The sequence below is a fragment of the Aulonocara sp. 'chitande type north' Nkhata Bay genome, linkage group LG3 (assembly GCF_057382095.1).
Source record: "Aulonocara sp. 'chitande type north' Nkhata Bay isolate Kocher_YH1m ecotype deep benthic linkage group LG3, A_spYH_male_GT1.1, whole genome shotgun sequence".
Taxonomy (NCBI): domain Eukaryota; kingdom Metazoa; phylum Chordata; class Actinopteri; order Cichliformes; family Cichlidae; genus Aulonocara; species Aulonocara sp. 'chitande type north' Nkhata Bay.
Window position 1 is genome coordinate 17,270,840 of NC_141346.1, and position 24,370 is coordinate 17,295,209.

At 43.8% G+C, this 24,370-nt stretch overlaps 1 protein-coding gene across 1 annotated transcript in view; it reads right to left on the reverse strand.

The window, feature by feature from the left end:
* The window catches only part of LOC147334252 (uncharacterized), a 35,805-nt gene extending 13,037 nt beyond the window's left edge, over positions 1 to 22,768 (reverse strand). Inside the window, exons 1-5 of the mRNA XM_086286439.1 lie at positions 22,647 to 22,768; positions 22,461 to 22,562; positions 6,975 to 7,053; positions 6,608 to 6,812; positions 4,657 to 6,460 (exon numbers count right to left, since the gene is read on the reverse strand). Coding sequence (XP_086142565.1) covers positions 4,657 to 6,460; positions 6,608 to 6,812; positions 6,975 to 7,053; positions 22,461 to 22,562; positions 22,647 to 22,735 — 2,279 coding nt within the window. The 5' untranslated portion in view covers positions 22,736 to 22,768. The remainder of the gene's footprint in view (positions 1 to 4,656; positions 6,461 to 6,607; positions 6,813 to 6,974; positions 7,054 to 22,460; positions 22,563 to 22,646) is intronic.
* Positions 22,769 to 24,370: the final 1,602 nt, after the last annotated feature.

Genomic DNA, 24,370 nt, shown 5'->3' on the forward strand with positions numbered 1-24,370 from the left:
TAAATAACAAAAACAAAATCTATTATGCAGTACAATTCATAGTTAAGTCGGGAACAAATAGAAAAATTGCTCAGATGAAACCAATGTAACGCTCTCAAATTACAACCACAAACTTATTATGTTTTTTATCAAGATTTTCTGTTATAGACCAACACAAAGTTGCACATAATTGTGAAGCGGTACGAAAATGATACATGGTTTTCAAAATTTTAAGCAAATAAAAATCTGAAACCGTTAGCATACATTTGTATACATTTGTCTTGTTCTGGCCTCCTTAGACTGGCTTCCAACTGAATTTAGAATCTATTTTAAAATCCTATTACTGTTTTTTAAATCCTTAATTGGTCTGGAGTCTGTATATTTGTCCGATCTGCTGAAGCACTATGTCCCCCCTCGTTTACTCTGGTCAGCTGAGCAGCTGTTGCTCTCAGTTCCTAAATCATGGCTGAATCTTAGAAGAGACCAAACAGTCTCGATTATGGCCTCAAAGCTTTGGAATGATATTTGTCTTCCTACTAGGCAATCTACATCAGTAGTAGTTTTTTAAGCTGGTTAACCTCCTAAGACCCAAACTCTTTGATGCCATGCATTTTTAATTTCTATTTGCTATTTGGGCTGATTGGGACCTGATGAATGTAAAAACAAAGAATTATCTTTTTACCTGATTTTGCTCTACAAGGGCATATATATCATATCATATATCATATATCCACATATGAGAACATTCATTTAAAATTTCGATAGAACAGTGGCTTGTGTGTGTTTGTCTGTGAATGACTTGGCCCTCAAACAATGATCAGGTGACTCTTTCGTTTCAGTTTATTTAACTTCCACACAATATTTCCAGCTGACGTTTTCCATGACTGATCAGTTTTCCACTGAACCCACTCTCCATATTCCACAGCCCAATTGCCGGCATCACTAAAAGCAGAAATTTCATTAGCCTGATTACCCCCACCTGGACCTAAGCTTCCTTGGTACCAGTGTTGGGACTAACACGCTATTAAGTAACGCGTTACAGTAACTACGTTATTATTGAGGTAACGAACACAGTTACTCATTACTGGGATTTAGATAGGCTCGTTATTCGTTACTTCGTGTGGTGGCTATCGTGGAGCTTCCACAGATTCAATAACATTAGCAAGTGGTGGAGGCCAGCAGGTGAATGAAGGAAAAGGGAGGTAAGAGGAGAGACCCGAAGCGGCTGCCCGTCCGAGTGTCAGGTGAACTGACACTTATAAGAAGTTATAACCTGCAGTCCATCTGGGTCAGATATGAACCAAGTTTAGTTGGAGTTTATTTTCGTTATGCTGACTTTTTCGTACTGCGTGCTAGCTAGCATGACGGAGTTTCTATACAGCTGGGTGGTGCTATGTTACTGATGTTGAACTTTATTTTGTTCATAAGGTTAATTATTAGAGTTGCCAACTGTCCCATAAAAAACGGAATCGTCTCGTATTCAGAGAAAATATTACGCATTTCGTATTGAGGTGAAAAGGAACAGTTTGTCCCGTAATTCAGCTACAATGACAAAGACACAAAGCTGGAGTTATTCTGTGTTTACGCTGCACAGCTGCCTCTTCTTCTCTCATCCTCTCAGCCTCCGTCTCCTGTTTCTACTTCAATCATGAAACTGATCAATGATCAGCTGATCGGCTTTTCTCTCTTGTTTGTTTAATCGCCCACTTTGTGCCAGAAAGAGGAAACCAGCGGATGTCGCGCTAAACAACAGCAGCACTTTTAAGCTTGATCAGCTGTTGTTAGAATTTATTTAATATTAATTTCTAGTATCAGCTGATGTTTGCTGGAGCCACAGCTGTAAAGCTGCTGGTCATGATATCGGTTTGGTTATCTGGTGAGAGGGAAACATGAAGATGAAACCAGGAGATGTCCTTACTGAATCATCAGAGCTGTGATGGAGAAACAGGTTTGCCTTTTAGTTGGTGGTGGCCAGAGGGCCCGGTGGCGCCAGTGTCCGGCAGCCTCGCCTCTGTCAGTGCGCCCCAGGGCAGCTGTGGCTATAATGTAGCTTGCCATCGCCAGTGTGTGAATGTGTGTGTGAATGGGTGAATTACTGAATGTAGTGTGAAGTGCTTTGGGGTCCTTAGGGACTAGAAAAGCGCTATACAAATGCAGGCCGTTTACCATTTAACATGAATGAGTTGAAGGGAAGTTATGAACTGTTTCTGAGAGACAAATAACACCAGGATCCTTTTCTAAGTAGCTGACAACTGGTAACTGTGCAGGGGCGGGTCTAGCAAAGTTTTGCCAAGGCGCAGGTAGGGCATTAACAGGGAAAGGGGGACACAAGAAAATACTTTTCTTCATTATTCTCATTTAAAATGTCTAGCTTTTAAAATAATAATTATCTGAGTCTTGCAACAAACAATTGATAGATTGATACATATATACCATCAGAACAGTGTACATCACTGTCACAACAGTGTTTATTTTCATTCAAAGGCTTTATGATTTTTCCTATAATGGTGGGCTGGTCTCTAGTCAAAATGCCCGCGACGATTTTTTTGTCCCAGTCCAGCCCTGTATGCAGCTCATCTGCAGTCGTCTGTTACCTACATCTTCCTATTCAGAAGGCAGAATTTCCGAGTTCTGAGTACAATCGAAAGCATCACGACTGCAGTTTTTGTGTTGGATGTAAAAAGCAGGCTAGGATAGAATCAGGCGTGGGATTTCTCTCGTGGAAATATGCACATTATTTTTTCCTTTCTATTGGTAGGTGGCACAGTGCACTTGTGGCAAGTAAGCAAGTTAGAAGACTGGCACTCTTGCTGGATATCCAGTTACGGAAGCAACACATTAACAAGAGAATTCTGAGTAAAATCAAAGTTACTTTCCCTAGTAACTAGTTACTCTGAAAGTAACGAGTAACTTGAAGGAACTGAGTTACTTCTATATTTGACATTGAGCGTATGGGGGGATACATCAGAGAGAGGCCTGCTCAAAATGAGACCCTTGAGCGACAGTTGGACGACATCACGGAACGGATCACTGCAGCTGTGAGGTCTCAGAATCAAAAGAATGACAACACCATGGAACAGAAGTTTGATACCATCATGGGGAGGCTCGCGACTCTCCAACGGGAGATCGAGAGGCTAGTGTCGGAGTGTTAGGGCAGCCTGAAAATTCTCCTGGGCTGCTCGCATGGAAATTTACAAATCAACATTGAGATTGCGGACCCCCATAACGGCGCCAGCTGCAGGCCCAAGGCTGGAGCCGAACAATCACTCCCTGATAACGACTGTGTTACAGCTATTCTTCCCGTCCCATGCAAGGACACCTGGATTGGCTGGAGGACTGTTTACTTAGCCTGATAGGCCGACGGACACTGTCTCAGCTAAACTATGGACACGCACACACACTCACTTAAACTGATAAGCACTCACTCATCCCCCCTCCCTTTCCAACGCCTTCGTAGCAGTCAACTGGACCAGCGCAGATATGCTGCAGGACCGGATGCGCTGTCTACACCGGCTCTCTCTTACCCTTTACCCGCCCCTGTTTCTTGTCTTGTGTTTCTATGGTGTATTGATAGTCATGTGCTTTTGTGCTGAGGTGTTTTTTCTGTTATCAAACTGTTCTCCCACTAGGAGCTCAGTCTGAGTGGAGTTTTGTTTTTTTCCTATCAGCCTACCTTTCTGACAAGTCTCAACAATGTGATGTTTGTGTAAAGTTGGTCAGAAGGTTCCTTTGTAAGTGCACATGTGCCATTAGCGTGCTGCCTGCTGTAACCCTAATTTCCCTCGGGATGAATAAAGTATTCTGATTCTGATATAAGTAACTAGTAATGTAACTAAGTTACTAATTTAAAGTAACTTACCCAACACTGCTTGGTACTGGCCCTTGAGCCCGCTGCACCACCTCATGCTGAAATCTGTTCCTTCTGCTCCCTGTGACTCTTCACCTGTTCCTGTTTGAAATTACAGTATTTTGCTGCAATAGGACATGGTCTCCAGCCACCAGTTTGGATATCTATGACAGTCTCTTTTATTTGTTTTTCATTTTCTCCATTAGAGACTTGACGGAATTCTTCATCAATCACCCTTCTTCATAACTATCTGTGAAGCATCAGTTGATGTAATCTTTGAGTGTTTAATTCTGAGCTAAAATTCTGTTTTGTTTCCCGCGAACTCTCTGGTATCTGATGTAACCTATAGCATTTTCTTTTCTATCACTTAACTTTCCATCACTTCTGTCACTTACCTCCCTTTCTCTTTGGATGTGTCCTTAAACAATGAATGGCTAAATAAAATAAAAAAAACTCTCCAAAGAAGATTAATTCAAAATTCCTCCACAGTAATGTGAAAGCACCATTGCCAGTTTTCAAGAGTGCATGTTGTATTACTTTTTGCATACAGGCCCAACAAAGTTTTGATATATTTTATTAGGAAATAGAAGCCATGATAATTTAAAAAATGAATTTTGGATTTACTTGAGTAATTTTTGTCTAATATTGCAATGCGTTTAATGACGCAAAACATTTAAGTGTGAAAAATATACAAAAAAACAAACCAAAAATTTGTCTGCAACTGTTGACAATCATTCACTTCATTTTTTTAAGGTTAAGGTTGCACATGATTTTTTTTTTCAAGTTGAATTTAAGGGATGAAGGGAAAAAAAGCAAACCACATGACTCACAGAGCTTTGTTGGAGGCTTTGACCACTGGCAGCAGCCTCAGAAGAGCCTCCTCTGAAGCAGAGTATTTCTTCAGGTCAAACACATCCAGATCTTTTTCTGATGACAGTAAGATGAAGACCAGAGCTGACCACTGAGCAGGAGACAGTTCATCTGTGGAGAGACTTCCTGAACTAAGGGACTGTTGGATCTCCTCCACTAGAGAATGATCATTAAGTTCATTCAGACAGTGGAACAGATTGATGCTTTGCTCTGCAGACAGATTCTCACTGAGCTTCTTCTTGATGTACTGGTGTGTTTTCTGATTGGTCCGTGAGTTATTTCCTGTCTTTGGCAACAGGCCCCGTAGGAGAGTCTGATTGGTCTTAAGACAAAGACCCAGGAGGAAGCGGAGGAACAAGTCCAGCTGTCCATATGGGCTCTGTAAGGCCTTGTCCACAGCACTCCGGTAGAAAGATTTAAAATTTCTTTTTTTCCCAAGTAAATTAGACTTCTTGGAGGTTGTTTGTTGTTCTTCCAGCAGATTGATGCCAGAGTTGATGAAGGTCAGCTGGACATGAAGAGCAGCCAGAAACTCCTGAACACTGAGATGGATGAAGCAGTACACCTTCTCCTGGTACAGTCCTTTCTCCTCTTTAAAGATCTGTGTGAACATTCCTGAGTACAATGAGGTTGCTCTGATATCGATGCCATACTCTGTCAGGTCAGATTCATAGAAGATCAGGTTTCCTTTATGCAGCTGATCAAAAGCCAGTTTTCCCAGAGACTCAATCATCTTCCTGCTCTCTGGACTCCAGTGTGAATCTCTCTCAGCCCCTCCATCATACTTGACCTTCTTCACTTTGGCCTGAACCACCAGGAAGTGGATGTACATATCAGTCAGGGTCTTGGGCAGCTGTCCTCCCTCTCTGGTTTTCAGCACATCCTCCAGAACTGTAGCAGTGATCCAGCAGAAGACTGGGATGTGACACATGATGTGGAGGCTTCGTGATGTCTTGATGTGGGAGATGATCCTGCTGGCCTGCCCCTCATCTCTGAATCTCTTCCTGAAGTACTCCTCCTTCTGTGGGTCAGTGAACCCTCTGACCTCAGTCACAATGTCAACACACTGTGGAGGGATCTGATTGACTGCTGCAGGTCGTGTGGTTATCCAGAGGTGAGCAGATGGAAGCAGTTTCCCCCTGATGAGATTTATCAGCAGCACATCCACTGAGCTGGACTTTCTAGGGTCAGTCAAGATTGTAGTTTTGTGGAAGTCCAGAGGAAGTCGACACTCATCCAGACCATCAAAGATGAACAGAACCTGGACGTCTTCAAATCTGCAGATTCCTGCTTCTTTGGTTTCAGTAAAGAAGTGATGAACAAGTTCCACCAAGCTGAACGTTTCCTCTTTCAGCGCATTCAGCTCTCTGAAAGTTAATGGAAATATAAACCGGATGTCCTTGTTGGCTTTGTCTTCAGCCCAATCGAGGGTGTATTTCTGTGTTAAGACTGTTTTCCCAATGCCAGCCACTCCCTTTGTCAGCACTGTTCTGATTGGTTCATCTTTTTCAAGTGAGGCTTTAAAGAAGTCTTCCTGTCTGATTGTTCTTTCTGGTCTGTCTGGTTTCCTGGATGCTTTTTCAATCTGTCTGACCTCATGTTCACCATTGACCTCTGCAGTCCCTCCCTCTGTGATGTAGAGCTCTGCGTAGATCTGATTCAGAAGGGTTGGGTTTCCTGCTTTAGCGATCCCCTCAAACACACACTGGAACTTCTTCTTCAGCTCAGATTTAAGTTTACGATGACAAACTTCAGCAAGGCTTTCTGAATAAAGAAAGAATATCAGTTCATCTTTTACATAGTCCATATCAGAACTTTTTCTTTTTAAATAAATGTTGGTTCATCTCTTGAAATTTTAGTTAATGTTAATGTTATAACCAGCAGCTTAAATCTTTAGAGAAATCATTTTACTTTTCTGAAGACGGTCAGCCAGGTCCTCCTGCTTCATTCTCCTCAGGAAGTCCACTGTGATCTTCACAAATGCCTCTCTGCTGCTCCTCCTCTGCTCATCATCCTCCCTCTTACTCTCCAAGCATTCTGGGTAATCTGGACTCAGAACCTTCTGGATCTTCTGCAGCTCGTTCCTCACAAAAGTGATGATGTTGACCTCCAGCCGCTGGAACAGAATACTTTATGAATGACCTAATCAGACTGAAATCATGGAGCCACACATCAAATCTGTGTTGGACACACTGGCAATCCACTGGTCTACAAAGAACAGCATGGAGATGACTGTGAACAGAGTAGATGTAAAGGTAGTTGTTGTACATGTACAGACCATAAATATGGAGTCCAGGTGTGCTTGATGCTGCTGGGCAGGCTGACCACTGGGAACCTCTGAGCTCTCCTGGTCCACTCTGTGGAGGAGCCATGAAGATTTAATCCACAAAAAAAGCCTTCACCATAAAATCAAACAAACAAACAAACAAAAAACACACACATCTTGACATGAATTAGATCATCTGTTGGTTGTTGGAATTTGTAGGTGAAAGATGTGGACCTTATTTGCATTTGTACTTGTATGAGTTTTCCTTTCAGATAGTAAAATGATGAACAAAAAAATCAAATATACAAATCATATTCAAGTGTCCTACCATTCATGTCATGATTAATGACAGTATGTTCTGTTTAGTAATGAAAAAACTCCAAAATCTTTATTCCTTAAATCTCTTCAAGTTTGTTTTGGATAACACTTAATTTTAAATCCGTGTGTTTGGTTGTGATCACATTTTAAGCCGTGTCATCTTACATGTTGGAGAACTCCCAACCAACCTAGAATAGTCTGATAGAAATCTGAACATTATCTAGCATACCCGGGTATTTTTGAAAACGCAGATTTTTCTATCCGTTTGCACCTTTCGTCCACACATAAATGGCGTTTTCGGTCACTGAAACTGAGATTTCTAAAAACGCCTGCAAGGGTGGACATTTTCTAAAACTCCATTTTTGCATTTACGTGTGGACGAGAACAACGGAGAAAACGCAGCGTCAAAGATGTGCGCCTTTTTTGACGTCACACTGTGCGTCACGTTATTGTTTCGATGAAATGAATTTCTACAATACTGTTACTGTTAATTTTACTCTCTGCAGTGTTTAAATGCTTACATATACACACACAGTTACTGTCCCTCCACACATACGACTCGGTTCTGCTTCTATGCCCCAGCTTTGTTTACTATTTCCCAACGAGGCTTCTAGACTTCTGATTGGCCAACATTTCTACACGGTTAGGAATATATCGCCACCTGTTGCTTTGCCATGTTCCTAGCAGCATTTTCCTTCATTTCTGCGTTTACGTGTGGACGGGATTATTTTTTAAAACGAAAACGGAAAATCTCAGTTTTGAAAAATACCCGTGTATGAAATTCAACCAACTGTTGTTCAGTCTTTCTTCATAAAGATTAGAAAAACTTCCCAGTGCTTGTGAATGCCTTATCCACACCCTCATTTCCTCCTGATCAGAAATTTGCTGCTGATTGTCTCTCTTCACTTGCATACCCACCACGGAGGCCGTGGAGACTGTCAGAAAATGACTACAAGAAGACAGCTCCTTGGAGGACAGGACCAACTTCACACCCGATCAGATTTGCACACTGTTAGACCTCTGCCTCACCACTACATATTTCAAATACAACGAAGGCTTTTACAGACAAAAACATGGCTGTGCCATGGGCTCCCCCGTGTCACCTATTGTAGCCAACCTTTACATGGAGGAAGTGGAAAGGAAGGCTCTTGGCTCTTTCAAAGGAAGAGTACCCAGCCACTGGTACAGATATGTAGACGACACCTGGGTCAAAATCAAGACACAAGAAGTGGAATCCTTCACTGCGCACATTAACGCTGTGGATAAAAACATCAAGTTCACCAGGGAAGACACAAAGAACAACTGTTTGCCTTTCCTGGACTGCGCTGTGCACATTGAAGAGAACGGCAACCTCAACATCGAAGTTTACCGGAAGCCCACACACACGGACCAGTACCTCCTCTTTGACTCCCATCACCCTCTGGAACACAAACTTGGAGTAATTAGGACCCTACACCACCGGGCAGAACATGTTCCCTCTAAGCGTGAGGGAAAAAAGAAGGAACACACACATGTAAAGGAAGCACTCAAAACGTGCGGCTATCCTAAATGGGCGTTCTTAAAGTCAGCAAAGAGGCACAGAAAAGAAGACCAGACACCAGCGAGGGAGGATAAGAAGGACAGACGCAACAACATTGTCATCCCCTATGTAGCCGGTGTATCAGAAAAACTCAGGAGAGTTTTCTCCAAGCATGACATCCCGGTGCATTTCAGACCCAGCAACACGCTCAGACAAAAACTGGTTCACCCGAAAGATAAAACGCCAAAGCACAGACTTAACAATGTGGTGTATGCTGTACAGTGCAGCGAGGAATGCCCAGACCTCTACATTGGAGAGACCAAACAGCCACCTTGGCTCAGGCGATAAGAGGATCATCAGGGGGTCCTTTTGTCCCTCTGTGGGGGGTTACTCCCACTAGGTTTATATCTGGGACTCTCCACCATTTGACCTTAGAACTGAAGAAGCTTCTCGGATGAGAGGTGAAACGTCTTTAAGTAACTTAAAGAAGTCCAGACGCTTTTCTTTGCAAGCTCCTTTGACTACGATGACCTGGATGACTGAGAACCTTCACAGACACTTTGAACCGGTTGTGGTCCGGAGGAAGCCCCATTAAGTGGCTAGTTGTAAGATGGACAGTGTTCAATAAAGCAACATAAAGACCGTGCTTTATGTCCTGATTCAATTCAGAGTGCTCTGCCTAATTTAGTAATAAGGTGGGCACACAACAATGGCGACGAGGACGACACGAGGACGACACGAGGACGACACGGACCTGGATTTGTTTTTGTGAGAAGTAGACCCAGCGGCGGCACGGTGTTAGCGAAAAAACTTGTGGGCTAACATGGAAAAGTTGGGTATTCAACCGTTCGCCTGCTACACTGATCCAGCTACGCTCGGACCGAGATGGACGTGCTGGTTAACATCCTTCGAGTTGTTTGCTGATGGGAAAGGTCTTATTTTGACGGATGATGCTACAGACGCGATCAGACAGCGGAGACGCGCTCTTCTACTGCACATGGCTGGACAGGACGTGCAGGACGTCTTCTCCACTCTACCACAGACGGGAGAGGCAAAGGATTGAAGTGGAACATGAAGAGTCTGAGAGTCTGACGGAGGTCAAGTGGTGGAACGACACTTGGCTCCAGGCAGGTCTCCCTCATGCATGAGTAACAAGAAGAACTTTGCCTACTTCGTGTCTTGCTTGCTGTGTAATTATATTGTCTTCAACGTTCCAGCAAATAGGTTCAAGCTACAAACCTATCAATACCCACCCACTGTGGATGAAATCTTGCAAGGACTAAACGGCTCTGCAATCTTCACCAAACTCGATCTCAAGTGGGGATACCATCAGCTAGAGCTTACCCCGGAGTCGAGAGAGATGACTACATTTGCAGTGCACAACGGAGTATATCGGTACAAAAGGCTAATATTTGGAGTCTCATCAGCTAGTGAGCAATATCAGCATGAGATCGCCAATGCACTAGCTGGCATTGAAGGAGTTGAGAACATTTCAGATGATGTAATCATACACGCACCAGACCAGGAAACCCATGATAAGCGCCTGCATGCTGTGATGAAGAGACTCTCTGACTGTGGTCTGACACTAAACTCAGAGAAGTGTCAGTTCAACATGGACAGACTCGTGTTCATGGGAATACTTTTGACACAGAAAGGCATTAGCCCAACTGAAGAAAGAGTGAGAGCTGTGGTGGAAGCCCGAGAACTGAAGAATGCTACTGAGGTGAGAAGCTTTCTTGGACTGGTAGGCTTCAGTAGCAGGCTCATACCACAGTTTGCTACACTCTCTGAACCACTTAGACGTTTAACTCGAAAAGAAACTATGTTTACATTCGGGCCAGAACAAAAGCAAGAATTTGAAAGACTAAAGACTGAGTTAGCCAGAGCAGGTACCCTAGCCTATTTTGACAAAGAAGCCCCAACCAGAGTCATAGCAGATGCAAGCCCTGTAGGCTTGGGCGCAGTGCTAATACAAATACAGAACGGAGAAGAGGTACCAGTGTGCTACGTAAGTCGGAGTTTAAAAGACTGTGAGCGAAGATATTCTCAAACAGAAAGAGAAGCCCTAGCACTGGTATGGGCATGTGAGAGACTACATCCATATGTGTATGGCAGGAAGTTTGACCTCATCACAGACCACAAGCCATTGGAGGTCATATACAGCCAGAAATCTAAACCTTGTGCACGCATAGAAAGATGGGTTCTCAGACTGCAACCATATGACTTTAAAGTAGTGCACATTGCGGGAAAGCAAAACATTGCGGATTCACTGTCAAGACTGCTGTCTGACACCACGTCAAAAGAGACACATAAGCATGAATCTGAAGAATATGTGAGATTTGTTGCAGTTAATGCTACTCCAAAAGCACTCACAACAAGAGAGGTTGAAGAAGCCTCTGCTACAGACTCAGAATTAACAGAAGTGCGAAGAGCTATTGAAAATGGACACTTTGAAAAATGCAAAACATATGCACCCATTGCAAATGAACTGTGTGTCATCGGCTACATAGTTTTGCGGGGAACTCGCATTGTATTGCCAGAAAACCTCAGAGCTCAAGGACTGTCCCTAGCTCATGAAGGACATTTAGGAATTGTTGGAACCAAACAGCATCTCAGAACAAAAGTTTGGTGGCCAGGGATGGACAAAGCTGCAGAGAAGTTTTGTAAAGCTTGTCACGGATGTCAAATAGTAGCCAGACCAGATCCACCTGAACCACTGAGAAACACACTTTTACCGGATGGACCATGGCAAGATGTGGCGGTAGACTGACTGGGACCGCTACCTTCGAACCACTCAATACTTGTACTGATAGATTACTACAGTCGGTACTATGAGTATGATGTAATGTCATCTACACCCGCTGAAAAAGTCATTGACTCTATTGACTGTATATTTAGCAGACATGGGCTACCAGTTACCATCAAATCTGATAATGGCCCACAGTTCAAATCTGAGCTGTTCAGAGAATATTGTGAAACTAATGGAATCAAACATATAAGAACTACACTAAAATGGGCTCAAGCAAATGGAGAAGTGGAACGGCAAAATGCATCATTGATGAAAAGAATCAGGATCGCACAAGCTGAAGGACTTGACTGGAAGCGAGAGCTAAGAAAATATGTAACAGTGTATCGTAGCATTGAACATCCAACCACGGGCAAAAGTCCAGCAGAACTCCTGTTCAACCGCAAAATGAGAGGAAAGTTACTGAACATCAGTGAGGCAAAAACAACGGAGTTGGATGTGTGTGACAGAGACGCTGAACAGTAGGGAAAATCAAAGATTTATGCTGATGAACGAAGGGGAGCTGAGTATTCACGTGAGACACGGGAGACACACTGCTGGTTCAACAAGACAAAGTGGACAAGTTTACAACACCATTCAACGCAACACCACACAAAATTGTAAGCAGAACTGGAAACCAAGTCATTATTGAGTCACCAACAGGAGCTCGCTATCACCGGAATACCACACATGTGAAGAAATACGAGACAAATGAGACCAGAGAAGGACACTATGACACAATACCTGAAAGGGAGGAAGGTGAAACACCCACAAAGACTGACACCTTCACTCCAACACCACAAGAGGGCTCCCAGGGGCCAGAGAGACCAAGTAGATCACAGAGGGCTAAAAAGATACCCAAGAGGTTTCGTGATTTTGTGGTGAAATGAACTATAATATGTTAAGGTGAAGAGGTAACTTACATTTGGCAAGTTTCAAGTTCATATGTGTATGTCGACATGTATATATTGAAAAAAGAAAGGTACATGTAGAATAGAATAGAATAGAATTCAACTTGTCATTGCACATGCACAGGTACAGGGCAACGAAATGCAGTTTGCATCCATCCAGAAGTGCTTTAGTGATATAGGTATATTACAATATATATTAGCAATAGTATAGATATGTAAGTATATTACAGAGATGGGTCTATTATGGTATGCTATAATGTACACGGTATGAAGTATGTTGTGAATATTCTATAACTATAAGTATGTACAGGCTGTAGTGAGTACAAGCTATGTGCAGGCTATGAACAGGATATAAATCTGAAAAACTATACAGAATATGAAATAAATAACTTTACAGAAATCTGAGATATACAGCTATACAGAAATGGGAACTATGCAAGTTGTAAACAGTTGTAGGATTAAAGATTATTGAATGTACAGAATGATTATTTACACAGAGCTATACAGTAGTGCAGTTAAGATAAGTGAGGGTGTAGATAGTTTCTACAGAGGCTATATAAAGTGCTAGTGGTTGTGAGTGGTGGTTCACTCCATGTTATTATTGTGTGTTTGAGGGTACAGTTGTCCATTGTGGGGGTGTGTATGTTCAGTCCATGAGTTTAACGTGGGTCAGATGTCAGGAGGCAGAGTTCAGGAGTCTGACAGCTGTGGGGAAGAAGCTGTTCCGGTACCTGGTGGTCTTAGTCCAGAGGCTCCTGTGGCGCCTCCCAGAGGGCAGGAGGGTGAAGAGTCCATGTGATGGGTGACTGGGGTCTTTGATGATTTTCCCAGCCCTTTTCAGACACCGGTTCCTGTAGATGTCTTTTATGGCAGGAAGTGGTGCTCCGGCGATGCGCTGGGCAGTTTTCACGACCCTCTGCAACGCCTTCCGGTCCGAGGCAGAGCAGTTCCCGTACCAGACTGTTATACAGTTGGTCAGGATGCTCTCGATGGTGCAGCGATAGAAGTTCACCAGGATGTCTGAGGACAGGTCGTTCTTCCTCAGTGTCCTCAAGAAGAAGAGGCGCTGGTGAGCCTTCTTGACCAGCTTGGAGCAGTTGGTCGTCCAGGTGAGATCCTCGGAGATGTGGACTCCCAGGAACTTGAAGCTGCTCACACGCTCCACAGCCGTCCCCTTAATGTGGATGGGTGGATGTGGGTCAGCATTCCTCCTGTAGTCCATGATGAGCTCCTTGGTCTTCTCGGTGTTAAGCAGCAGGTTGTTTGTGTCGCACCACTCAGCCAGACGATCCACCTCCTCCCTGTAGGCGGCCTCATCGTTGTCACTGATGAGGCCAATCACCGTGGTGTCATCTGCAAACTTAATGATGGTGTTGGAACCATTAGCAGGTCTGCAGTCGTGGGTGAAGAGGGAGTAGAGGAAAGGGCTCATCACACAGCCTTGTGGTACACCGGTGTTCATTGTGATGGTAGATGAGCAGTGGTTATCCAGCCGGACATGTTGGGGGCGGTTGGTCAGGAAGTCCAGTAACCATTTGCAAATGAGGGAACTGATGCCCAGGTCTGTCAGTTTCCTGATGAGTTGTGAGGGGTGGATTGTATTGAATGCTGAACTGAAGTCTATAAACAGCATTCTGGCGTAGGTGTTGTTGTTGTCCAGGTGTGATAGGACAGAGTGTAGTGCGATGGAGACTGCATCCTCTGTGCTCCGGTTCTGGCGGTATGCGAATTGGTGGGGGTCCAGGGTATGGGGGAGACAGGATTTGAAGTGTGCTAGGACCAGCTGCTCTAAGCACTTAGTGATGATGGGGGTGAGTGCTACTGGGCGGTAGTCATTGAGGCAAGATGGGTTGGAGTTTTTGGGTATCGGGACGATGGAGGTGGATTTGAAGCAGGCCGGTACCACAGCGTGGGCCAAGGACAGATTGAATATGTCTGTGAGCACTCCTGCAAGCTCCCCAGAACACGCTCTGAGAACACGCCCGGGGATGCCATCAGGACCTGCAGCCTTGTGGACATTGATCCTGCTCAGCACCGCTCCTACATCGGTGGGGGAGAGAGTCAGAGGTTGGTGGTCTGGCGTCATGTCTGCTTTGGTTGTGGTTGTGGGGTTCCCTCGCTCAAAACGAGCATAAAAGTTGTTGAGCTCGTTGAGGAAGGAGACAGCAGAGGATGCGGGGGAGGGTTTGGTGGTCCTGTAGTCTGTAATGGTCTGGAGTCCTTGCCACATGCGTCGGGGGTTGGAGTTGGAGAAGTGTCCTTCTACCTTCTTTTTGTAATGGTGTTTGGCTTTTTTGATGCCCTTCTTTAGATTAGGCATGTGCATCTCCTGACCTAAAGGCGGTGTTGCGGGCCTTCAGGAGGAGACGAACATCCCGGTTCATCCAAGGCTTCTGGTTGGGGTACATGGTGATCCGTTTCTGGGTGGTGACACTGTCTGTGGTTTCGGAGATGTAATCCAGTACAGATGAGGCGTACTGGTCCAGGTCTGTGTGGGTGAACATATTCCAGTCTGTGTTTTTAAATCTGTCCTGGAGCACTGCCTCTGTCCCCTCTGGCCACACTTTAATTGTCCTCACAGCAGGTTTCACACGTTGGATGAGTGGTGAATACCTAGGTGTGAGGAACAGGGAGAGATGGTCCGATCGTCCAATGTGGGGGAGGGGTGTGGCTTTGTAGGCTCCAACCAGGTTGGAATACACATGGTCTAAAGTCTTGTCTCGTCTGGTGTGGCAGGAGACATGTTGGTGGAATCTGGGGAGGACTGTCTTTAAGTTGGTGTGGTTGAAGTCGCCAGCAACAATAAAAGCAGCCTCGGGGTGTTTATTCTGGTGTTTGTTAATGGCTGCAGAAAGTTCTTTCATGGCCAACCTAGCATTAGCATCGGGGGGGATATACACGGCAGTGAGTATGATCGAAGTGAGTTCTCTAGGGAGATAATAAGGTCTGCATTTGACCATTAAAAACTCCGCATTAGGTGAGCAGTGACTCTCAGTAGTAGTGGAGTTCATGCACCAAGCATTGTTAATATAAATGCACAAACCTCCACCTCTGGTCTTGCCGGAGTCATCTGCTAGCCTGTCGGCTCGGTGTGTGTGGCGTCCTGCTAACTCGATAGCATTGTCTGGGCAGCTGTTGTTCAACCATGTTTCGGTGAAAAACATGACATTTGAGTCCATAATCAAATCAAATCAAATCACTTTTATTGTCACATCGCATGTGCAGGCACACTGGCACAGCACATGCGAGTGAAATTCTTGTGTGCGAGCCCCACAAGCAACAGAGATGTGCAAACACAACAACACAAACCAGCAAATACAAGAATGGCTACATCTGAAACTAATAAATATATGTACAATATATAATAGTGTATGCATTTCTGGATGTGTATACTAAATATTATCCTACGTGTGTGTGTGTGTGTGTGTGTGTGTGTGTGTGTGTGTGTGTGTGTGTGTGTGTGTGTGTGTGTGTGTGTGTGTATACACATTTTACAAATTAAATAGTAAAAAAAAAAAATAATAATAATAATAATAAATAAAATATATAAAATATACAGAGTTGAATATGTGCAAAACAAGTGGCATTTATATACAGTGTGGAGTGCATAGTGTTGCAGTTCCCGTAGTGAAGCTGAGGTGTCTATGAAGTGTTCAGCAGTCTGATGGCCTGATGGAAAAAGCTGTCTCTCAGTCTGCTGGTACGGGACCGGATGCTGCAGAACCTCCTTCCTGATGGAAGCAGTCTGAACAGTTTATGGCTGGGGTGACTGGAGTCCTTGATGATCCTCCCCGCTTTCCTCAGGCACCGCTTCCTGTAGATGTCTTGGAGGGAGGGAAGCTCACCTCCAATTATCCGTTCAGAGCACCGCACTACTCGCTGGAGAGCTTTGCAGTTGTAGGCGGTGCTGTTGCCATACCAGGTGGTGATGCATCCAGTGAGGATGCTCTCAATGGCACAGTGATAGAAGGTCCTGAGGATGCGGGGGCTCATGCCGAATCTTTTCAGTCTCTTCAGTGAAGAGGCGCTGCTGCGCCTTCTTCACTGTTTTGTTTGTGTGTACTGACCACGTAAGATCCTCAGCCAGATGTACTCCAAGGAAACGGAAGCTGCTCACTCTCTCCACAGCAGCGCCGTTGATGGTGATGGGGGTGTGTACTTCTCTGCACCTCCGGAAGTCCACTATCAACTCCTTTGTCTTTGCGACGTTGAGGGTGAGATGGTTGTCTTGACACCAGTGGGTCAGGGCGCTGACCTCCTCCCTGTAAGCCGTCTCATCACCGTTGGTGATAAGACCCACCACTGTAGTGTCGTCCGCAAACTTCACAATGATGTTGGAGTTGTTAGTGGCTGTGCAGTCGTAGGTGTAGAGTGAGTACAGGAGAGGGCTCAGTACACACTCCTGTGGAGCACCAGTGTTCAGTGTGATGGGGGATGAAGTGATGCTGCCCTGTCTGACCACTTGGCGTCTGTCAGACAGGAAGCTAAGGATCCAGCTGCAGAGGGAGCTGCTCAGTCCTAGATCCTGCAGTTTCCTGTCCAGCTTCGAGGGAACAATGGTATTGAATGCTGAGCTGTAATCTACAAACAGCATTCTCACATACGTGTCTCTCTTCTCCAGGTGTGACAGGGCAGTATATAGTGTCAGGGCTATGGCATCATCAGTGGACCTGTTGTGGCGGTATGCAAACTGTAGAGGGTCCAGTGAGTCGGGTAGTGCAGAGCGGATGAAGTCCCTGACCAGCTTCTCGAAGCATTTGCTCACGATGGGGGTCAGGGCTACAGGTCGCCAGTCGTTCAATGAGGAGATGGTGGAGGATTTGAGTACAGGGACGATGGTGGCCATTTTGAAGCAGGCTGGGACTACAGACAGAGAGAGGGAAAGGTTGAAGATGTGTGTGAACACTCCAGACAGCTGAGCCGCGCATGACTTGAGGACGCGGCCGGGAATCCCGTCCGGACCAGTAGCTTTGCGCGCGTTCACCTTCCTGAAGCACCTCCGCACATCCTCCTCAGACACAGTGTGCGCGCTGACGTCATCCGCGGTGCGCACACTGTCCGGTCTCATGGTGTTCGCTGTGTCGAATCTAGCGTAGAATACGTTTAGATCCTCACACAGAGAGGCCGTGGTCTGCGGTGTGCTGGTTTTCCCTCTAAAGTCTGTGATCGTGTTTAGTCCCTGCCATATACTCCGAGGGTTGTCAAACTGTTGCTCCACCCTGTCCCTGTACTCACGTTTGGCTTCTTTGATCGTCTTCCGGAGTTGGTAATGTGCGTGTTTGTAGTCCGATGTGTTCGCGGAGGCAAAGGCGGTGTTCCGTGCCGCGCGAACATCTCCGTTAATCCAGGGTTTTTGATTTGGGAAGGATTTAACTGTTCTGGGTGGGACGACATCTTCCACGCATTTCCTGATAAATCCACAGACTGAGTCTGTGTATTCATCAATGTCTTTTGCGGCTACGTGAAACATTTCCCAGTCCACGTGATCAAAACAGTCCCGCAGCGCAGACTCCGATTGGTCCGTCCAACAGTGCACCGCCCTCCGGGTTGGAGCTTCCTGTTTCAGCTTCTGCCTGTAGGCGGGCAGGAGCAGGATGGAGCAGTGATCTGATTGGCCGAATGGGGCGCGGGGGAGGGCTTTGTACGCATCCCGGAAAGAGGTGTAACAGTGGTCCAGAAGCCGTTCTTCACGTGTATTAAAGGGAATGTGTTGATGGAGTTTTGGTGAGACTTTCTTCAGGTTTCCCTTATTAAAGTATCCAGCTGTGATAAACGCTGCCTCTGGGTGTGCGGTTTCCTCACTGCTGATCGCGCTGTACAGTTCCCTGAGTGCTCGGTCAGTATCGGCTTGTGGGGGGATGTAAACAGCCGTAATAATCACTGCTGTAAATTCCCTCGGTAGCCAAAATGGCCGGCACTTAATCATCTGGTACTCCAGGTCCGGTGAGCAGAAGGATTTGACCGGGTGCACGTTCGCATAATCACACCAGCTGTTGTTGATCATGAAACATACACCACCGCCTCTGCTTTTCCCAGTAAGATCCTGTGACCTGTCCGCGCGATGCACGGAGAACCGCGGCAGTTGTATTGCAGAGTCCGGTACCTTGTCCGATAGCCAGGTTTCTGTGAGGCAGATCACGCAGCAGTCCCGCATCTCTCGCTGGAATGAGATCCGTGCCCGAAGCTCGCACAGCTTGTTCTCCAGAGACTGCACATTAGCCAGTAATAAACTGGGTAACGGTGGTCTGTAAGTGCGCCGTCTCAGTCGAACCAGAACGCCAGATCTTCTCCCTCTGCGTCGGCGTTTGCGGCCTCCAGGGACAGAGAACAAAGGCGTCTCTCTAATCCGTCTGTTGTTACTGATGGAGAGCCGTATCTCATCCATTTTGTTTGCCAGAGAATGGACATTGGCGAGGAAAATACTGGGTAAAGGCAGCCAGTGTGGTGTTAGCTTTAGCTTAGCCCGTAGCCCTCTGCGCCTACCTCGCCTTTGTTTACGATCTCGGCGCCGTCTGCGTGCACTTCCGCCCGGCCGGGGAGAGTGGGCAGCCTCCGGTGTTCTGGAGATCTCTGGGATGAGTCGGACATCGGCGATAAAACTGTTGGAGTTGTGAGTCCAGATGTCCAGAAGCTCTTGTCTGCTGTAGGTCAGCAACGCACAGCAATTCTGGACGAAAAATCCGGTTAAAAGTAGATAAAAAAACGCTAAATAGCAGATTCTGGAGAGACACTGAGCCTCGCGTTGTTCACGCGCCGCCATCTTGAACATGTGTGGTGAGACAGATTATATAATTGTTAGAAAGTAAGACAAGAAGAATGTTCAATGTTGGAAAAAAAAAAGACATCAAAGTTATTACAACTAAAGTTTGAATCTAAGGAAAAGGGGGATGTCATGTATTGATATGGCTGTCTTAATGTGATGACCTTTGAACCGGATGTTGTTGTCCGGAGGAAGCCCCATTAAGTGGCTAGTTGTAAGATGGACAGGGTTCAATAAAGCAACATAAAGACCGTGCTTTATGTCCTGATTCAATTCAGAGTGCTCTGCCTAATTTAGTAATAAGGTGGGCACACAACAGTGTCCTGCAGATTTTAGATCTCACCCTGGGTCTACACACCTGATTCAAATGATTAGTTCATTACCAGGCCTCTGGAGAACTTCAAGACATGTTGAGGAGGTAATTTAGCCATTTAAATCAGCTGTGTTGGATCAAGGACACATCTAAAACCTGCAGGACACCGGCCCTCGAGGCCTGGAGTTCGAGACACCTGCTCTAGAGCTTTCTCAGTTTCCTGCCCACCTTAAAAGTTTGTCTAACTTTAAGCTGTTTATCTGTAGTGGACTCTGCAGCAGCCGCCAGCTAACGTAACTCAGCAAGTCAAACAGCACAGTCTGTGTGGACAGATGGATGCTGGAAGTCTCCAAACATTTACAACAAAAAGCTTCAAATTTCTCTTTCTGTCAACAGTTCAGTGAGCAGAAGATGAACTGATCTTCAAAAGACACAAAGGAAGAGAGGAAACTTTCTTTTTAGCTTTTCCTTTTTTAGCAGATTACAGTTAGTTTTTTATTTGATGGATTTTTTGAAACGTCGCAAAAAGTGGAGATTGACTTTAGTTTTTTTAGAAGTTAAAATAATAACCAGTGTTTGAGTCATTTTGATGCTCTGAGTATTATGAGTAAAATAATAATAATAATAATAATAACTTTATTTATAAAGCGCTTTCAAACAAAGTGCTGTACAACTGTTTAAAACTAAAGAGATAAAAAAAAAATTATATATATATATATATATATATATATATATATATATATATATATATATATATATATATATAAATAATCTGACAATACAATAATATTGGCCATATTATATTTGCATTACCACAGTGAGATGACTTTAGTCTCATGAACAACATTAACTAATTGTTATTTACTAACTAATCTTAAATGACTGTTCAGCACAGAAATGAAGCCCAACAATCATGTTTTACAGTCCCGTGGTCTCAGCCTCAGATACTCAACTAATCAAAGTGATGTCATGACAAAAATGAATGACCAACAAAACATTTTTCTCCTTAATTTCTGTCAAACAAAGCTGTATGTAACGTGTCTCGCGGTTAGTATCATGGTTGCTAGGTAACCTGAACAGCACGACGAAGCGTATACCGTCCCATTTCACAAGCCTCTCACTTCCGCACTTCTCGTACTTATAGTACGCACCGTACGTAGTACGCGTACTTCAAGCGTGCAGACCCTGAATTGGGACACAGCCTATGAATACCTTCATCATGCCAAAGAGAAACTGATTTGCAGGCTAATCATGAGCAGAAGGAAACTCTAATCTAGTGACGGTAAGGTAAAAACAGAGCGCCACCCAGAGGTAAACACAGTCATTTACACTGTGCAGGACTATTGATGGTCCAATGAGCAGCAGTATATGTTGGACATTTTTTATAGAATAAAGGAATTCCTCACTCAGTGATCTTCTTTGAGATGCAGTTTAGAGGCCAGGAAACAACATCAAATCAGACACCAAACTGACATCAAGGAGTTCATGTCACTAATAGAGATGGACCGATCCGATATTACGTATCGGTATCGGTCCGATACTGACCTAAATTACTGGATCGGATATCGGAGAAAAATAAAAAATGTAATCCAATCCATTAAATATCACGAAAGCACCTCACAAAACTTGCAACACGCCGTAACTCACCTCAGAACATTAGCACGTCGGAGCAGTATGCATCACGTGATAGAGCGGCTGTGGCATCCGGACCTGTCGGTGGTCTGGATAGCATTTGAAGCTTCGCTAGCAACCAGCATTTCATCGCCGACAAAGTTATCCCCGAGAGAAGTAAAGCAAGTGTGTAAGTCCATCTCTGAATGTTTGTAAAGCATTCCTGCGTTAAGCTTAACGAGCGACTGCCTCTTCTTGCTGCTACTTCAATCATGAAACTGCTTAAATGATCAGCTGATCGGCTTTTCTGTCGCGAGTCCGTCTCTCTTGTTTGTTTTTGGTCCACTTTGCGCCAGAAAGAGGAAACCAGCGGCTGAACAACAGCAGCACGTTTAAGCTTGATAAGCTGTTGTTAGAATTTATTTAATATTACTTTCTACACCAGGATCTTTTTCTACGTAGTTGACGGCTGGTAACTGTGCAGGGGCGGATCTAGCAAAGTTTAGCCAGGGGGGCCGATAGGGCATGAACAGGGAAAAGGGGGCACAAAGACATACTTTTCTTTCTTATTCTCATTTAAAATGTCTAGCTTTTAATAAATAATTATCTGACACCCAAAGTTTTAATTTGATGTAAAATGAATAGAAGTCAATTACTGTATATAGTGACTATTAAGTCTAATATATATACCCTAGTAAGCTATAGTACTTTTTCCTTTGGGAAGGTACCATCTGTGCAGTCTGCAATTTTGTTGAAGAAAGATGTTGAATCTATTTAATATTTCTTGAAAAATAATTGATTTCTGTGCATTTTTTTTCACACTGCATCAAATTAAGGTTGATTACGTCGATTAAGCATCATGAGGTGGCGCGTGAGGGGTGGTTCCCTATTTTTTATTTATTTATTTTTGTTGTTGCTGGGAGTTGGAACCCTATTAGTTAGGTTGCTTAATATTTACGCTAAGTACTCTTTAAAATACCAGAATAGGGAGGATGGTGTAGGTCTAAGTTTATTAGATTGATGAGTATTGCTGAACTATGAAATATTTTTTTTGTATACAGGTATAACAGAATAGCTTTAGTGTAGTTGTTGTTTTAAACTTGAGTATGAACTTGCAGACTTGCAAAATGCAGCAAGATATTTTAAAAAACAGTTTTGTTAATTAAAAAACACTATATCGGATTCATATCGGTATCGGCAGATATCCAAATTTATGATATCGGTATCGGTATCGGACATAAAAAAGTGGTATCGTGCCATCTCTAGTCACTAATAGCTCACCTCTCTGCAGCAGATGCCTGCTGGTCTTTAAAACCAATGAAACGTTCATGAGACCAGTCACTCTCTAAGGACACACGGCTGGGTGGAGGTCCAGGTTGGTTCCTGTGGATAATGATGGAGCAGTGATGTGAGTGCTGAGCTGTGACATGGAGAAAAGTCATGGACAGTTAGAGATGGTCATCTCACCTCTGAGCTTTGGTCTGACTCTCATGTTCCCCACACAGAGTAGTTTCAGAGGGAGGGACTCCCTCCTCTCTGTCCTCACACTGATCCATGCTGCTGAATTCACATCCACATCAGCTCACACACACTCTCTACCTTCACCTGCAGAGGAAACATACATCATTCATGTGCACATCAACTGTCAAGATCAGGTGACTCCACTGTGTAGTGCACATTTGATATGTTTGAAAACTCAATTTAGGATTTAGTGTAAGGAAAGGCATCAGGTGTAAAACTCATAGTTAAATTAACATGGTGGGTGCGCTCATTTTGGCAGAAGCCAATTGATTTCAATAATGAATTAAATACAGTGTTTAGGCTGTCATTTCTAGCATCTACATGGATGTTAACATCACCTAGTATGATTATTCTATCTGAACTCACCACTAAATCAGATTAAAAACTGAGAGATTAAAAACTGAGCATGAGCCGGGTGGATGATACATAACAAAAAAAAAAAATTTTTTGGAGTTTCACAGTTAGGGTGAAAAAGGCAAAGATTCAAGCTTTTCATATGCTGTACCCAAGTTTTTGCAAGGCACAGTGAATGTAAAGTGAATATGTTGATCAGCGTAGTGTAGTGAGGGTGATACATCTCCTGCTGTCAGGCCTGTAGGTAACATGCTGTCGTTGTCCTTTATCTCATTGTGGATAGAAATTATTTTTTGGAGTGGCACAAATAATTTGTGTGGCATCAAATTTGATGCAGAACGCCTGATTGTTCTGTAAATAGTTTGAAATGGTTATTTAAAAAACCTGGCTGCATTTTTAGGCAAATAGCTGCAAATAACTTTGTTGTTTGCAAACGTAGTTACTCTTCTGAAGAAGTAACTAGTAACTAGTAACTAGTAAAAAATTAATTCATATTTCAAAATAACTTGCACAATATTGGATTATAATACTGTATTTTGCAGACAAAGAGTTACAGGACTGTCTCTTAGACCACAGCCAGGAGCTTCACACAGACTCATACTTATAATACAAGTAAGAGCTTTGCCAAAAAAAAAAAATATATATATATATATATATATATTTTTAAATTTTTAAAATTTCAAAATTGAAGTTCAAGTTATTTTTATTTCCAATAGTGTTAACAAATAATGTAAAGTGTCAATAATTATTTAAATATGTCAATAATTAATTAAATGTTTCAATAATTAATTAATTAAATGTGTCGCAAATATTTATTTAATTAATTTTTGACATATTTAATTAATTTCTTAATGGTGTATTTAATTAATTCATTATGCCAGTCCTGGCGTTCCATACATGAAAAATATATATATTTTTTTAATTTTCATTGTAAGAGAGCTAAAGCACAATTAAAAGTATTCTAAAAGAAATTGTCAGGGGTTTAGACATTTGTTCACAAGTAAGAGAAATAAGACACTGCAGACCGACTCAGAGAGTTTTAAGACATGCGCATGGGTGTGTGCCCCTCAGCAAAATCACACACACTCAAGCGCAGGCTGGTTGCTTTATTTATAGGCCAAAATGGGTTACATAGTACTTCCTCTTTTAACGGAAAGGGGAGAGCTTAGGCATTGTCTCAGCTATCTAACCTCTGCACACAAACTGAAAATAACGACACAGCAGTATTCATGCTTATCTGACATCACAGACACTGAAGTAAAGAATGCATCGTATATCATGTCTTGTCAAACATCTCAAACACTGAAGTAAGGAAT